The following is a 17,803-nucleotide window of genomic DNA, read 5'->3' as shown; positions in this document are numbered from 1 at the left end:
GTGACGTTTAGCGTTAGTGAAGGCTTTAATTTGGCGTGGCCGCCTCGCCCGTACTCCCTCCGTTCCGTCCCACGAAAATTTCGTGATCATTTCTAGCGTCCCAATGTAAAATTAGTAAAGGGTAAAAATAATCAAAGCAAAATTAGTAATGGTGATAGATAATTAAGTATTTAGGGTCTATTTAGATCCTTTAAAATAGCAAAAGTTTTGCTATTTTGGAGCATTTTTTGTCATTTTAGATCTAAACACTAGTAATAAAAGTTAGTAATTTGACATTTGGCATTTGCTAGTCCATAGTAGCAAATTTTGCCAAAAAGTGCTCCGGGACCACACCCTCTTTCTTTCTCTCTCTTTAGTGCTAAAATGGTAAAACTTTAAGATGCATATAAACACTAACTAGTACTTTTGCAATGCTAAGGGCCCCTTTGAATCGCAGGGTTGAAAAAGTGGAGGGATAGGAAAAACACATGATTCTGACCAGAATTGAAGTGTAAAACAGAGAATTACAAAACACAGAAAAAATATAGGAATGGTCGTTTGATTGGAGCGCAGGAAAAACGTAGGAATCAGATGAGAGAGATAGACTCAGAGGAAATTTTCCAAGAGGTTGAAGCTCCTGCTAAATTTCCTCCAAAATCCACATGCAATGTATCATTCCATAGGAATTTTATAGGATTTGGAAAGCTTCAATCCTTTAAATCAAAGGGCCAAATATGAAAATTTTCTACAGGATTTGAATCCTATGAAATTTCTATATAAATCATTTGATTCAAAGGGGCCCTAAATCTTTTGCCACCAAAACTTTTGCTATTTACCATTTCAAATGAATCTAAACATGCCTTTAAAAGATAAAACTTATCGCTTTATGTGCTGAGTAGGTGGACGATATAAGTTGGTTTTTTAAATAAAATTTAAACTAAAGAAGTTGAATTTGTTTGGACGTCTAGGGTGTACGATGGATGGGATGCGCCCGAGTCAAACAAAGAGGTGATTTTTCAAGCCCTCGTGTTTTCGGCGTGGTTTTAGTTTGGTGCAACACGTGCACACGTGATGCTTTCTAGTGGACTTCGCTTTTTTTTTGTTGTGTGTGAAAAAATGTGGAATTACGGGGCAGTTTGATTTTAATGCTGTTTTTTTTTCTATTGACGGCTTGGTAATGCAATGCAATTGTGTTTTCATTTGGATTTGTTAAAATAGCCACTTGAATAAAGTTTCGTAAGCAAATCGTACGATGCATAACTACCTTACGAAAATTTTGCTAACAGCCCACACATTTACCTTATGTTTTTTTCTTTTGCCGAATTTACCGTGTGTAACCTAAGTTTATTTTTTTTAACGACTACGATGTTCATATTGATATAGCATAATTTTTTAATATTACAACCCTGAAGGTCGTAACCAGAAAAAAAAAAGAATATCATCACCCACACACCGACAACACTAACACACAACACACAGACCCAGGATAAGACTAGCACCGAACCGGCCGCTGCTAGGCAACAAAGGAATTATAGCCGAGATCACCAAAACTCAACTCTTACAACCGACACTCTTAGAACCAACACGAAACCCTGCTAGGCAACCGACATCATGTGGCCAACTTGTATTAGCTAAGGCACCGACATAGGAGGACATGAATCTAGAGTGAGTTTGCACCAGCTGTTTAGGAGGCTTTGGCAAGGGGGCTGCTAAGACGATGTCTCCAGGGAGAGAAGCGACAAAAGCACCACTACTGCCATCCGTCAAGGTCTCAAAAAGAATCGATATTGGGCTTTCACCCGGCAACCCCACTAGAGGGGATGAGATGGCATGACAACGACCTCAGGAGTGGGAGTAATGCTCAAACACCATCATTGTCGGTCTGGTCCAAGGCCAGGCTGGGTTTTCACTCGCCGTCTGCCTATCCACAGCTGACGTACCATTGCTCCATCGCCATCTAAACCCCCGCCGACATGTGGGCACCACAGCACCGGCGCCCCTCGCCGACCAGCCTTGGTGTGCCGCCACCAGCCACAACCGTCATGCCGTTGCGAGCCTCCACCGAACCGCACCATCGTTGCCGCCGCGAGCTTGGGTTGTGCCGCACCAGCATGCGCCTCCTGCCACCGCCAAGCTCAGGTCGCATTGCCGCCGCGAGCTCGCCCTCTCCCCATCTGGCCACCAGGGCGGGGGATGCGACGCGAGGGCGTCTGTGCACTTTTTTCTGAATGACCTATATAACCTAAGTTTATTAATATAAGACGTTAACCAACCATTACTATAAACCGACCATATCTAGTACTACCTCCATCCCATAACATAAATGATCTTGCCTATGTAGTTCAAAATATTAGGGATTTTATATCATGGAATGGAGACAGTCCATTCGTCGTAAGTTCATCTTTTAGTTAATCATCGTATTATAGTTTGTGAAAGTAGGAAATGGAATTGAAATTTGATAAAGTATGGGTATTTTAGCATTTTTGTTTTTATTGGTACATGTGGGATAGGTGAAAAATATTTTTTTTTGGAACGGAGGAAATACTTTTCTTTAAAAAAAAACCTTTCACCTAAAAAACTACAAAATCCGCGGCTTACGGTCTTATTTTGATGGATCACAATTCTGGCCCATTAATACGGACAAGCCGGTATTTCGAACAAAATTTCCTGCCCATCTATTTAAATGGGCCGCGGTTGTGGTCTATCTAAACAAGGTCTGAGATTACTAGAGTGAAATGGATGGCAATCTGAGTGAAGGGTGAAAAATTCCGTGAAGACAACCTTGGGTAATCACTCTCAATCTGTCTTCCTCTCCTCTACCAGTATGTCCCATCGAATGCAGGTTACAGTTGATTGAATAGTGCTTCCATACATTTCACTATTTCAGTCGAAGTTCCGCAAAGTCTCATTTTTAGAACAAAAGAATTCTGAAAGATTCTCAAAGGAACTGAACGAAATCCTATAAAAATCTTCCAGTCCAAAAAAAAAAATCCCATCACTCTTTCAATCGGAGTTGCAATGGTTCGCTCAGCACAGTAACTTGTAAGCAAGCAAACAGAACATCAATAGCCAAGACTTTAGCATACGGAACCAGTACGCACTCCTGATACACGCGATAGCATACAAACAAGCATCAAATTTTAAGGTGCGGAGGTAGCTATGGTGATGCAACTGCGATGATGTTCAGGCAAACATATTAGGGTAACGATGGGCAGGGGATACGAGGTACCATTGCCCAGACAGTCTCTACTCCTGTATCGCGTCCTCTTCTTCCTCGTACTCGGCCTCGTCGGCGGTGGCGTCCTGATACTGCTGGTACTCGGAGACGAGGTCGTTCATGTTGCTCTCCGCCTCGGTGAACTCCATCTCGTCCATGCCCTCGCCCGTGTACCAGTGCAAGAACGCCTTCCTCCTGAACATGGCCGTGAACTGCTCGCTGACGCGGCGGAACATCTCCTGGATGGAGGTGGAGTTGCCGACGAACGTAGACGCCATGGAGAGGCCGCGCGGCGGGATGTCACACACGCTCGACTTGACGTTGTTGGGGATCCACTCCACGAAGTAGGACGAGTTCTTGTTCTGCACGTTGATCATCTGCTCGTCCACCTCCTTGGTGCTCATCTTGCCGCGGAACATGGCCGAGGCCGTCAGGTAGCGGCCGTGGCGCGGGTCGGCGGCGCACATCATGTTCTTGGCGTCCCACATCTGCTGGGTGAGCTCAGGGACAGTGAGGGCGCGGTACTGCTGCGAGCCGCGTGAGGTGAGCGGCGCGAAGCCCACCATGAAGAAGTGGAGCCGCGGGAAGGGGATCAGGTTGACGGCGAGCTTGCGGAGGTCGGAGTTCAGCTGCCCTGGGAAGCGCAGGCAGCAGGTGACACCGCTCATGGTGGCACTAATCAAGTGGTTCAGATCACCAACTGTCCGCAAAAATCAAGATTCAGATGAGCAGTAGCACAGCAAGAGCCTAATAAGTAAACATATCAGCTTGGCTTTTAATCATAACAAATGTTACTAGATAAAAGATCACCAAAAGAATACATCAGCAGAAAAAACAAATTAAATAAAGTAGTAGCATGTTTGCTTTTAGAATTTAGAAGTTCAGAACTGAACTGATGTTTTGGTTTCAGTTGACACTACAAGAATTTTCATTACCACACATTTCTAATTAAGGGGATATCATTCTTATGCTGGAAAACATGCCCCAACTCCAAGCTACAGAAGTATTAGCGATATGGAAAATGGTGCAGAAAACAACCCTCAAGTCATACCCAGCATCAGACCTTCTAGTAACATTTAACAGTTCATACTCCCTTTATGTAACACAGTATGTGGAATAAGTGCAGTTATTATTTCAACTACAAGGCAAAACTTATGTACTAAGGGTATGTTTAGTTCACACCAAAATTGGAAGTTTGGTTGAAATTGGAACGATGTAACGGAAAAGTTGGAAGTTTGTGTGTATGAAAGTTTTGATGTGATGGAAAAGTTGGAAGTTTGAAGAAAAAGTTTGGAACTAAACTCGGCCTAAGAGATTTGATGAGATTTAGTTCAGTCAGCTCATTTAAACTGGTGGTTGGTTGGATAAACAAGTCAAGCACACCAACTACATATAATGGTATAAACGAATCCAACACTAATAATCCTTTACAAGGAACCAAACTAAGTCAGCTGGCATCACCTAATTAAGATGATTAAGCTCCTCACAACATTTTGGATATGTGAAGCAGTAGTTTCGCACTAGTGAAACGAAAATGACATACAACGACCTTTTTCATAAAGCACAAAGCACTTCAAGATGACTTAGTGAACTGAAATTTCTCATAATATTGCAGAAATGATAATCTAATTCAGTAAAACTTAGTAGTATAACAAAAGAACAGGTATCAATGGCAGGGATATGCTCACAGCTGGGAGTCGTCAGCTTGAGGGTGCGGAAGCAGATGTCATAGAGCGCCTCGTTGTCGAGCACCATGCACTCGTCGGCGTTCTCCACGAGCTGGTGGACCGAGAGCGTGGCGTTGTAGGGCTCCACCACGGTGTCCGACACCTTGGGCGACGGGAACACGGAGAAGGTGAGCATCATCCTGTCCGGGTACTCCTCCCTGATCTTGGAGATCAGCAGGGTGCCCATGCCGGAGCCCGTGCCGCCGCCCAGCGAGTGGCACACCTGGAAACCTGACCACCGGAAGCAGAGCTCGATCGACCACCGGATTCCATGGAAAAGAATTCAAGAAACGAAACAGATAGTGGGGGTGATGGTATGATGATGATGATACCTTGGAGGCAGTCGCAATTCTCGGCCTCCTTGCGGACGACGTCGAGGACGGAGTCGATGAGCTCGGCGCCCTCGGTGTAGTGGCCCTTGGCCCAGTTGTTGCCGGCGCCGGACTGGCCGAAGACGAAGTTGTCGGGACGGAAGATCTGGCCGTAGGGCCCCGTGCGGACGGAGTCCATGGTGCCCGGCTCCAGGTCCATGAGCACGGCGCGCGGCACGAACCGGCCGCACGACGCCTCGTTGTAGTAGACGTTCACGCGCTCCAGCTGCAGGTCCGACGTGCCGGCGTACCTCCCCGTCGGGTCGATGCCATGCTCGTCGCACACCACCTCCCAGAACTTGGACCCGATCTGGTTCCCGCACTGCCCGCCCTGGATGTGCAAGATCTCCCTCATCTTCTCCTCCCCTTTTTTACCTGCAGAGAAATCGCCACGAAACGCGAAACGTCAGGGTGGGTGAGACCTTCTGAAATTCCAACGCGGGAATCGGAACACCGAGAGTACTGATTCTACCAAGAACACCGCAAGAATCCGAAAGAGAAAAAAAAACGAACCAAAAATCTTCTGATCGCACCAAGAACACCTCAAATCCTCACTAATCCCCAAACGATCGGAACACCGAGAAGAACAGCTAGTCCTGATTCTACCCAGAACACCGCAAGAATCCCCAAACAAACGAACCAAAAATGTTCCGATCGCACCAAGAACACCTCAAATCCTCAATAATCCACCCAACCCCCCCCCCCCCCCAAAAAAAAAAAAAAAGAATCGATCGGACCCAAAAAAAAATTCACCGGAAAGCACGAGGCGCTAGATAATTCGGGGGGAAGCGAATCGAAAGATTTTTTGTTGCGGAATTCACCTCGAATCAGGGCTAGGAAGCGATCGGATCGGGGCTAATTTTGGGAGAGGTTGGGATGGGAGAGTGTGTGTGTTCTTGGAGACCGTCGAAATGGGGGCGGTTTTTTTATAGCGGAGCGTGGGGCTAGGGCTACGGATCGGACGGCGCAGGCAGTTTCCCTCCAACGAGGCGCCAGGGGAGATCCTGGCCGTTGGATGGGTGATCGGACGGTCCCACGCGCCGGCGCCGGGTGGCCCGTTGCTGGTTTTTGGATTTCGAAATTTTTCGGGTGGAGGCGCGGGGGCCAGGTGTGGAATAACGGATATACCCTTGGCCGTGATTGTGAAGCAAGGTATTGGAGGCACACGGCGAATTTTCAAGAGCGGGGGCAGAAATGGATTTTTGTTCGCCGCTTGTAATTCTTTTCGCGAAAGCTCGAGTGGTCCGCAGTTGAAAATCGGGAAAATCACCCAACGGAGCGCGGGTGGGCCTCTCCTACAAGCGTAATGCGTGTTCATACATGCAAAACAGAATTTTGTATCGGGTAGGAGTATTTCATGAAGTATTTGAAATATATTCCAAATCGGATTTAAATTTTAAAGTTTAATTCAATAATATTTTTACTTGTGTTTTTAAAAGCATCTCCAACAAACTAGCTAAATCAGACTCTCCAAACACTCATATAGATAGTTCTTCAATTGATTTGGCAAGCTAAACTTGTTGTTTACTCCAATAACCTCTCCATCTGCACTATGAGCTTTCAGTCTATGACACTAGAACCCATATGTGAGCTTTTATGAATCCACCACCACCACCACCCACCCACTCCAAAGCCCAAGTCCCCACCAAACTCCTCCGCCTCCAACTGTGACCTAGCCCAACGCGATGTGAGGTCGGAACGGAGGAGGGGTAGTGTGCGACGCATGGTGATCGGCGTAGGTAGTGGTGGAGCTGCGAATGAGGGAGGTTGCGGCGGACGCGTAGCTGGCCGAGACGCTGACAAAGCTAGAGCAACATGGGCGTGACTAGCCATCGAGTGGCAACGCTGCCTCGAGGAGACGTACAACAAGCAGCGTGGGGCTGAAGCGGGTGACAGCATGAGAGCACGGCGACAGCATGAGAAGGAGGAGCAGGAGCATCCCACCGCCACCGCATAAGCATCTTCCTTGCCTTCATACCGCCGCGCTCTCCTTTCCTCATAATCAAGCCCCACCACCGCCGCGCCCTCCCTCCTACGTTGTTGTCGGACCTCCCTTTCCACCCGCACCCAAATCCACGTTGTTGACCATCTTGAGCTCCCGCACAGTTGAGATGATACGAGGGCAGAGGCGGTGGAGGCCATGGGTGTGGGTGTGGGAGGCGTCGGCCAACGTGGGCGACGTTGGTGGGTTTCGTCGGGATCTGGACATCGGGCCACGATGGGTGAATGGCCGTTGTCGGAATCTAGACGCCAGCGAAGCTCGAAGAGGAGGAAGAGACGGGCCAGCGTCGGGCGCACCACTCACCACTCGAGCCGTCGAGCGATGCAAGGACATGAGAGAGATGGTGGGACTCATGTTTGGCCAGTGGAGGAGGCTGGTTACATTTGGCCATCCAAGTGACTGGTTTTGCCATTCATATGGCTTGGAGAGCCGAATGGAACTTTTTTTTTCCTGCGATGGCTAAATTTTGGGTTGGAGAGTCAAGTAGAAAAATCTGTTGGAGATGTTGTAACGAGTAATAAAAAGGGAGATCTCATCAACAGTCGTAGACATGCTATGGGGACGATCCGTGCATGAGCCCAGTACCCGCGTTGCAACTATGGTACTCTCATCCAGCCCCACTATGATTTTTTTGTCTAGTTATATATATGAGACATGTTGATCTAGTTTGTTTAGTCCCTACTATAATTTTTTTCTAGATATGTCACTAAAGGTACGAAGAAAGCACCCCAAAACTAATTGCAAAATCCAATTCTAAATTATGAAATCAGCTGCAGGTTACAATTCAAATATACATTGTAACCTGGTTACATATAAGGACTTTACCTTTGAGAAATTACAATTCCACTCCAAAGAAAAGCTAAAATTGTGCAATTGCAGGTTGGATCATTTTGGAGATTAAGCTTTAAGCTTCAAAATATCTCTGCATATTTCTTTCTTATTTATCCATCTACCGATGGTCCCTCCAATCTGAGTCCAATCTCAAACACTGTTTTCATGTAATAATCAGCTTCTGCTTAAGGGATGGTCTTCGATCAGATCACATGCAAGCGTTGGCTCGGCGTAGCCATTTCTCCTATTTCCATCATCTCATCGACGCCAAATTCAACTATTCTAGTATGGATAATGTATACCTGCGTGATAATGCGCGCGCACATCCTCCGTATATCTTTACTATCTTAGAAACATAATCGTCCTCCTTCTCTTCTCATTCTAATCCCACGTATAAAAAAACTGCTCCAAGAAACCGAGAGAAAACGGCTAAAGAAACCAGGGAAAAAAAAAGGTTAAAAGACGGAGAAGAAAACCATCCCAAAAGCAGAGAATAAAAAACTGATAAAACTGTTCCAAAAAACCAAGAGAAAAACCGTTCTAGAAAACCGAAAGAAAAATACGGGTTGAGAAAAATTGAACAATGTTCACCGGATCTCATCCCGTTGCAAAGCATGGGCCTATGACTAATTGAAAACCGTTGAGAATTACCAGCAGACAAAATCATGGACATTTCAAGTCACCGAGATAACTTTTCACTAATCATATAATCTGTGTAAAATATAGTAAAAAAGAAAGCAGTTATACAAATCGACTATATATTTTGCTATCTGACAAAAAAAATCACCTCCAAGTGGGAAAAAAATACTTCAAAACCGTGCCTTTAATCAAAGGGCTTTTGTTGCTTTAATCAAGTTTCAGCAGATGTCTCAATTGCTGCATGACACTATGACTGTCAACACGAGTATCACAAAAATATTAAGAATGCAACTCTGAAGGTACATAATATATCCAAATTACTAACAAAAAAAAAGAGATAACTGTCATGCATGCTCCTCAATAATTCAGACATTTGAGCAAATTGTTCTGGCGCTGTCTACCAACGCAGCCGCAACTGAAACCTTCACCCATCCATCCACCAAAGAGACCACGACAGCTAACATATGCATGCACAATAACGAGGTGATACTGCAATTTTCCAGCAACCACTGAAAGGTGGCGAGTTGCATTAGTGACAGTAAGGCAGTATACAATCAGGGCAACCCCTAATTAGCTCGCGGATCATTGTCTAATCTTTGCGTGTTTCTTGGTTTAGGCATCGATCGATCACTGATTCAGCTATCCGGTCTCTGATCCCCCACCTCTCCCTGATCCAGACATGTCAATTTCTTGATTATATATTCTTCTGCATGCATGTTGATAACCTGCAATTATAGTTAGGGAATCAGTGTATTGATTATTTGCAATAACAATGAACCCTACGTACCCTGGGAAGCTGTACCTCACATGCGGCTTTGCAAGCTTACAAACACAGTTCACCTGTATATTACAGGATAATGTCGTTGTTAGCATCTGCATCGATTTGCTCCGTTGGCTTCATGTAGTGTGTGTGCCCAACAGTGAGCCGTTTGGAACGAAGGCACCTAAGCTAGCAGATGATTTGTCCAAATTGCTAGGAAATATTCCTGGGTGGATATATCCCTGAAATTTTTCACTTTAAATATCCAAGGTTCCAAACAATTTGTTAACATATTCGATTTCATACCAGAAGGATACTGCTTCTGCTGGAACCCCTGGCATTGTAATATTGTTCCAAGATTCTCTTACCCATGTGTTGACAGAGCATAATTGTTCACCGATAGTTCATCCATTCATTTATTTATTTTGAGATAATTGTTCTTGTACTGTCTGATCTCTGAATGGTAACTGGTAGTACTGTTTTATTCCTTCTGTCTGAGCAGGATGTGAAATACTAGCAACCTGAAGTTCAGAAATCCATTCAGCTCGCGATAACAGATACTACAGACAGCGTACAGAGACACAAGGCATAGGATCCTTTGGTCTACACTGTCGATGAGGACCATGAGTCCATCAGTCCATGTCCCGATCCCTATCACCAATTCATACTACTCCAATCAGCAGTGTACCTGCACCATGTGGCAGGCGCGGCCGGCGCGGGGAAGAAACGTGCATGTTCTCATGTTCGGCTGCTCCTCCAAGCATGGCCATGCCCCACTGCTTGACAGACAGCATGAGCAATCAGCTAGTGGTATCATGTATGTTTTCGACCTGTGGGTCTTGACTCTTCACCAGATCGATGGCCTTATCGACAAACAATTAGTGTAAAGAATAAGAATACGCATGAGTATATGCAAGAACAAAAACATCAAGCATGAACAAAAACATCAAGCATGAGCATATTTGGCAAGGAGAGATGGAGGAGCAGGGCAAGAGAAACACTTAGGTGATGTTCCTTTCTCCTGGAGATTTCTCCTGGAGATGAAGAGAGAGTTTTTTACACAAAACGAGATGGTATTAACGTATGATTGATTGAGTTTTAATTATTATAAACTTAAAAAATAGATTAATATGATATTTTAGAGCAACTTTTATATAGAAAGTTTTTACACGAAACACACCGTTTAGCAGTTTGAAAAACATGCCACTAAAATCTTAATCTTCATCCAACTTATGTTGGAGAAAAAAACAGGACCTTAAATGATGCATGGGTGGAATGAAAACCGCCAGAATCGTTAGCATCTATTCGAAAATGATTAATCATATTTATCAATTTAACTATTTAGTGTTAAAAAATAATACGATACTGACAAAAATTAAAAAAATCAAAATTACTATACTTCTAGAAACATAAACAATAGAACGGCACTACTCATGAAAACGACGCTCGGCTGGTCGAAAATTTCATCCGGATTACCGTCGAATTCACACTACGAGCTCAGGTCAGAGATCGTCTGCCCTCTCGATCGCGAGTTCGCAGCACGGAGACTGAGACACAAGTTGTCGTGGTTTGGTGTTTTTTGGTCGCATTTCACCTAATGGGTTGCGTTGCCCTCTCATGGAGGATGCCATTGGCTCATCCATATCGTACCTTATCTAGATTTGAGGTCTTCTCTCTAATACTACTTTTGTTTTTAGGGAAAAAAAAAGAGAGCCCTAAAAAAAAGAGAGAGAAAGCAGCAGCAGCAACAAAAAGTGCCTCGCCGTGCCCAACATCCTCTATCCACACACCGCTTGATTTCAGTCGCAAAAGGCTTCAGTAGAACAACTAGGCCGGGCTCAATGTGTATGGAATATTTGGGCAAGGCTCTCATTAAGGTTTGATTCATTCCTTTCTGTCCATGATCGAAACAATCGGTTTGGCCCATATCGAAGGTCATCTAATATTCTAATGGATGATGAAGACACCAGCCGTAATAAATATTTTTCATGTTCAATCTTACTAGATGGAAAGAGAGTAACAAACAAGGAATAAATTAATCAATCATGCTTCTGTTAACCGCTTCTGTTAACCCTTAGTATGACCTCATTGTTGTCCGTCTGAAAATGAACAGTTCCTATCATTTCAACCACCAGTGCCAAATTCACAGCTTAGTTTAAAGTTGAATTCAACAAGCAAGGACAAAATTCCAGAGAGTATACAAATATTTGTAGAACAATACGGCCCCGTTGCGTGCAAATGTATGTGCAGTTACCAATCAAGTAGAAAACCCAGTTTCAAACAGACAGTAGATATAGATACATAATACAAATGTTCATAACTGAAATCTGAACTTCTAATTCCTAATGGCAAACATGTTCCAGGTAAGTTACTCGTACAATTCGATTGGGTTTCAGTGTTTAACTCAAAATTCATTCAGCAACGCCAATACAATGTTCAACGACCGATGGATTGTGCTACCAAGAAGAAACACACCAGTGACCAAACAATGGCTGGCTGATGGCAAATTGGCAATAGCCCAAAATGCACATTATATAGTAGCAGTATATTCACCTTCTGATCTTCTCCTGCCGCTGTGGCTTCTTCTTCTCCAACTCGCCAAGCCCAAAGCCCTCGAAGGGGATCTCGCCATTGATAGCCCGCAAGACATCGGGGACCTCCCCCTCGTACCGCCTCACGTACGCCTTCATGAACCGTGCGAGGCTGGCCACGAGCACATGGGGCACGCGGTGCTGCCCCTCCGGCTTCCCTTCCCTCCTCAGCACGGCGAGCACCGCGCACCTCCGGGCGTGGGAGTCCAGGCTCCGCGACAGCAGGTTCGGGTACGCGACGATGTCCTCGCGGCGCAGCCCCGCCTTGCCGGTCAAGAAGCCGACGGTCCTCTTCAGCCTCTCCTCCGAGATCCCCGCCGCGTTCGGGAGCCGCCGCAGCATCACGGCGATGTCGTCCTTGCCGAAGCCGAGGCTGCGGTAGATCGCGAACTTGTTCTCCAGCGTGGGGGCCTTCAGCTTGGAGAAGGCGGCGAAGATGTAGACGAACATGGGGCTTCCTGGCTCGACGCCGGCGTCCTTGACGGCCTGGACGATCTCCCCGGCGCGGCCGGGGCCCAGCAGGATGACCCCGGGCTGGCTGGCGACGAGCTTGGACAGCTCGCTGGGCGTAAGGCCGTGGACGTCGCGGAGCACGGGGAGCGTCCGGAGGAAGGTGGCCTTGGGGCTGCAGCGCATGGCGAACGGCATCTGGCGGAGCGCGGTGACGATGCGCGAGTCGGAGCCGAGGACCTCGCGGAGGGAGGCGATGAGCGGGGCAAGGTGGGACTCGATGCTGCGGTGGAGGATGACGGGGCTGAGGGAGACGACCCGGGGGAGGAGCGGCGCCGTGATGCCGACGGAGCGGAGGTAGTCGAGCTTGGGCTGGAGGGTCCGGGCGGGGTCGGACGCGAGGATCCTGGAGAACGCCCGGACGGTGGCGGAGATGTCGGCGTCGGTGAACCCGTAGCGGCGGAGGAGCGCGACGACGGCGTCGGCGTTGCTGGCGAAGTCCGGAGAGGCGAGGGGGAGCCAGGGCGAGGTGGCGGCGGCGCGGGCGGCGGCGGCAGGGGTGAGGCCACAGGAGGATATCAGGTAGGATACGACCTTCGGGTCGGTGGTGGTGGAGGCGGCGGCGGCGGCGGCGGAGAAGAAGCGGAGAGGCAGCGGGAGGAGGAGTAGGCGGCGGCGCCGGACGGCGGCCAACATCGCGGAAGCTCGCGCCTCGCGGCGTGGGGGATTGACAGGGGCAAGACCGTAAAAATGAGGTTTGTTAGGGGTTTTTGGGGGCTTTAGGCATGGGCTTTTCACTTTCGGGCCTTTGGTTGAGTACTCGCGGGCCGTAACACAAGCTCTCTTACACGGCCCAGAGTGCAAACGCAGGGCAGCGTAAGCACTGTCTGTCTTGGCGTTTGCTCCGCGAGTTTGGCTGTACCCGTCAGGCCGTCACGCATTCCATGCATTGAAACCAGTATCGATGCGTCGTCACTCAAGATCGCCACCCTACGTGCCACGTACATGCAGCGGGTGTTACACACTGAAAAAAAGAAGGAATGCGTTGCTAGTGCTAGGGTATCCGGCGCCCGGAATGCGGCCTAGCCGCGATCCATGCTGGGCAGACGAGATCCTGCTGAGGCAACGATAGCAGACAAGCAACAGGATAAGGATACGTCAGACGATCAACCGTAAAGGCCGCATTCCGATCGTGGAGCACGTATACTAGTACGGAGTACGATGCATGGTACTTCGTACGAGAGTACGCGCGAGCTCTTGCACGATTTTTTTTTTTTAGAACTGCTTGCACGATCGCCGTGGACGGTGGTATAACTGGGGAACCTAATAGCTCTGAGCCTCTGATGAAAAGCGCGTCGCACACTGCACATATTGACGCTGGTGCGCTGCATAAGTGCATATGCCGTGTCGCGTGTAAGACTGGGTTGCTTATTTGCATCATGGGCGTCTGCAGGTTGTTGCATACTATAGGTCCGCGTTCTTTTCTCCAACTGGAAGATTAAGATTTTTAAGGCATATTTTTCAAACTGTTAAACGGTGTGTTTCGTGTGAAAATTTTCTATATAAGAGTTGCTCTAAAATATCATATTAATTTATTTTTTAAGTTTATAATAATTAAAACTTAATCAATGATATATTAATACCGCCTTGTTTTACGTAAAAAACCTTAATCTTCATCTTTATTTTCAGAAGAAAAGAACACCACCTATCCCTGATCACCCCTCTTTCGCCTGTTTCCCGGAGAAAAGCTGGCCAGCCGGCCATGACACCCATGACATGAGCTACGTATTTGCATGCTGCAAAGTGGCCTCTGCGAGCTATAGTAGCGCGTATCCCTGGCAACCTGCTCGGCTGCGCCGGCCGGCCGTCCGGCCACTGCCGATCTGTGACGCCTGTAACAACCACATGCGGATGCTGCGTTTTTGCATCACAGCTGGTCGAGCACTCTCCATGCCTGATATATGATCTACAGCATTGTAGATCCATCGAGATAGTAGTATTTCTTGTGTGTTGTCCCAACAGCTGGGGATACCATGCGTACGTTACGTACCCTTCGATCGAGTCGAGTCATGTCGCCAAGGTCGCCGGCTGCGTTCGTTGGGTGGAGAAAGAGAGAGAGAGGGAGAGTTTGTTTGGTTTTCCGCGTGCACGTTTCTCAAACTACTAAACGGTGCGTTTTTTATAAAAAAAAATTATATAGTAAAGTTGATTTAAAAAATCATATTAATTCATTTTTAAAATTTAAAATAATTAATACTCAATTAATCATGTGCTAATGGCTCACCTCATTTTACGTATCTTTCTAATCTTCTCAGTCTCTTCTTCTCGGACTCACCCTGAATCTTCCTTGGATGCGTTACTTGCCCGGGTGACAAAGCACTGCAGTTGACAACGACGTCTCACACAGTTACTGAGAGACCGATCGAGCAAACGATGCAAAACGGACAGACGGGTACATTATACAACTCGCCGCGTCGTTACACGGCAAACTGTGATTGTGCGTGGAACGTTGGTGCGGGAAATAGTACGGGGCAGGGTCATATGCATCGCACGCGAGAAAAGCGCCGATGCAATGCAACAGCCGGCCACAGCAGCAGCAGCCAGCGGCCGGCCGGTGATGGAAACAATTCGAAGAGTAACCGGGCTTTCTGCCGTGCCGTCAACCCGCGCGCGCTGTTCCTTTTCCCCATCCGACGGTCGCCTCCCCTCGTCGCCATCTACCACCATGCAGAGAGGTCAGGTCCAATTGCCTGCTTCCGCGTACGGTTACTCGGCTACTCGCTGTGCATGCACAGTGGAGAAGTCTCACTAGACGCACAATGTGGCCGGTTTCTTCTTCTCATGTAAGGCCTGTTTTAGTTCCCACACAAAAACTTTTCATCCTGTTATATCACTTTTCATCCTGTTATATCAAATATTTAGACACATGAATGGAGTATTAAATACAGATAAAAAAACTAATTATATAGATTACTTATAAATTGCGAGACGAATTTTTTAAGTCTAATTACGTCATGATTTGATAATGTGATGTTACAATAAACATTTACTAATAATAGATTAATTAGGTTTAATAAATTTATCTCGCAGTTTACGGGTGAAATATGTAATTTGCTTTGTTATTAGACTACGTTTAATACTATATATTCGAGGTAATAAGCTAAAACTTTTCAGCCGGCCAAGCACGTGAAGGGCGAAATACCAGGCAGAGTTTAAATGCTTCTTGCCGGGCAGGTAGCTAGTGTTCGGTCAAACACACTGTATGATTCCCTTCTGGTTAATTTGGTCGTGATGAACACGACCTGTTAGGCCGTTTTTTATGTACTATACTCCCGTTTGTTTGACCGACCTTTCACGCAGAAGCTCCTAGGGCGATTTGTAATTAATCAAGCAGCCCGGCGGGGCGGATTGTTCGGCAAGCCAAAGCTCATGTATTGGGGAACAAGCTATAGTCGCGGTCAGAGTCCACCCCCTCCTCGAAGGCTGCGTCTGTTCTCGCGTTTTTCACCGGTACTGGCGTATACTGTTCTGCTTGGTAATGCGGACGCAAAACAAATCCACCAGAGCTGCGGGGCCAAAGCACTCACCAGCAAGGCAGCAACCAAACTCGACGACTTTCCTGATGGGTTTCACCGCGTTTCCTATCCCAGTTTCAGCAACCGGCCAGTGAGAACCTCTCTTGATTATTCCAACCCAAGGCAGGAGTAATTAACAAGGGGGGATGCTATTACTGAAAAGTAAAAAGTGAGCAGGTTTCACATTTCCCTATGGAGTCGAAAGTCCACGGCGAGCCGGTGCGTGCGTGCCTTGCCCAGGAAGCCTGCCCGGCCGGCCCAAATCCTAGGGTTCCCATGGCCCAACACGACACTCCAAAGTAAACCCCACATTAACCTCGGCCCCACACCTCTCCACACCACGCCGCGGGCCCGCGGCCTTCTATATAAGCCACCCCCGATACACGCCGAGACGCCGAACACCACCACACACGCCAAAGAACACACACGAGTAGACAACCACTAGTCCAGTCTCCAGTGTCACTCGACCAGAGCACTCAGCTGGGTAGTATTTGAAGGTAATTTTACTTCCTCTCGTGGCTATGGAGAAGCAGGAGAACGGAGGGGAGGCGCCGGAGCTGAAGCTGTTCGGGTCGTGGGCGAGCTCGTACACGCACCGGGTGCAGCTGGCGCTGCGGCTCAAGGCGCTGGAGTTCGTGTACGCCGAGGAGGACCTCGGCAACAAGAGCGAGGCGCTGCTGCGCCTCAACCCGGTGCACAAGAAGGTCCCCGTGCTCGTCCACCGCGGCCGCCCGCTCGCCGAGTCCGTCATCATCCTCCAGTACCTCGACGACGCCTGGCCGGAGAGCCGCCCCCTCCTCCCCTCCGACCCCTTCGACCGCGCCCTCGCTCGCTTCTGGTGCCACTTCGCCGACGATAAGGTGCGTACTCTCTAGTAACACAACACATGGCCTTCATGTCTTAACTTTTTTGTGTGTGCAATGCGTGCAGCTTGGGCCGGCGGTGGGGGCGGTGTTCGCGTTGACGGGGAGGGAGCAGGAGGCGGCGGTGCAGCAGGTGCACGACAACCTGGCGCTGCTGGAGGCGGAGCTCCGGGAGGGGGCGTTCAAGGGGCGGAGGTTCTTCGGCGGCGACCAGGTGGGCCTCCTCGACGTCGTGCTCGGGTGCGGCTCCTACTGGCTGGCCGTGTTCGAGGAGGTCACCGGCGTGCGCCTCGTGGACGCCGACGCGTTCCCGCTCTTCCACGCGTGGCTCCGCGACTTCGAGGCCCAGGAGGAGGTCAAGGAGACCATCCCCTCCGTCGACCGCCTGCTCGAGTACGCCCGCGGCCTCCGCCAGATGCTGCTCGCCCTCGCCGCCGGCGCCGGCGCCGGCGCCGCCGCAGCAGCTGGCAGCTCCCCCGTCACCACCGCCGTCGACGCGCCGGCGCCGGCAGCTCCACCAGCGGCCCCGCAGGCCGCGGCCGTGGATATATAATCCAATCGCTGGGCCCGCGCGCCGTGCGTGCGCTACGTCGTCGTCGTAGCTCTGTGTAGTTTAGCATCTGTGCGTGTGTCGTCGTGGAGTGCATGTGATGACTAGTGATGCGGCCTAAAATGCGCTGCTGTGCCGCTGTTGCTAGTGGCGCAGTCTGGGATAGGTGTCGAGCTAATCTCTCTTTTCTCCTGTGTGTTCTCTGTCTGTTGTTCGTTGTGCTTGTGCAAGGAATCTAGCTTGTGTCA

General features: G+C 48.4%; 3 protein-coding genes across 3 annotated transcripts; 1 reads left to right on the top strand and 2 right to left on the bottom strand.

Annotated features, from left to right (window-relative positions):
• Positions 1-2,766: 2,766 nt before the first annotated feature.
• LOC4338790 (tubulin beta-6 chain-like) lies at positions 2,767-6,195 on the bottom strand. The gene is made up of 4 exons (NM_001420507.1): positions 6,116-6,195; positions 5,256-5,669; positions 4,885-5,154; positions 2,767-3,896 (listed from the first exon to the last, which is right to left on the bottom strand). Exons 2-4 carry the CDS (start codon positions 5,647-5,649, stop codon positions 3,226-3,228), a joined length of 1,335 nt encoding a protein of 444 aa, NP_001407436.1. The 5' UTR covers positions 5,650-5,669; positions 6,116-6,195; the 3' UTR covers positions 2,767-3,225.
• Positions 6,196-11,754: 5,559 nt separating this feature from the next.
• LOC4338789 (transcription termination factor MTERF8, chloroplastic) lies at positions 11,755-13,311 on the bottom strand. Its single transcript, XM_015782415.3, has one exon. It carries the CDS (start codon positions 13,261-13,263, stop codon positions 12,076-12,078), a length of 1,188 nt encoding a protein of 395 aa, XP_015637901.1. The 5' UTR covers positions 13,264-13,311; the 3' UTR covers positions 11,755-12,075.
• Positions 13,312-16,535: 3,224 nt separating this feature from the next.
• LOC4338787 (glutathione transferase GST 23) lies at positions 16,536-17,803 on the top strand. The gene is made up of 2 exons (XM_015782764.3): positions 16,536-17,002; positions 17,073-17,803. The coding sequence occupies exons 1-2, from the start codon at positions 16,664-16,666 to the stop codon at positions 17,556-17,558; spliced, it is 825 nt and encodes a 274-aa protein (XP_015638250.1). The 5' UTR covers positions 16,536-16,663; the 3' UTR covers positions 17,559-17,803.

Source organism: Oryza sativa, chromosome 5, assembly GCF_034140825.1.
Source record: "Oryza sativa Japonica Group chromosome 5, ASM3414082v1".
NCBI classification, from domain to species: domain Eukaryota; kingdom Viridiplantae; phylum Streptophyta; class Magnoliopsida; order Poales; family Poaceae; genus Oryza; species Oryza sativa.
The sequence above is the reverse complement of the archived record's forward strand: the minus strand, read 5'-3'. Positions and strand labels throughout refer to the sequence as shown.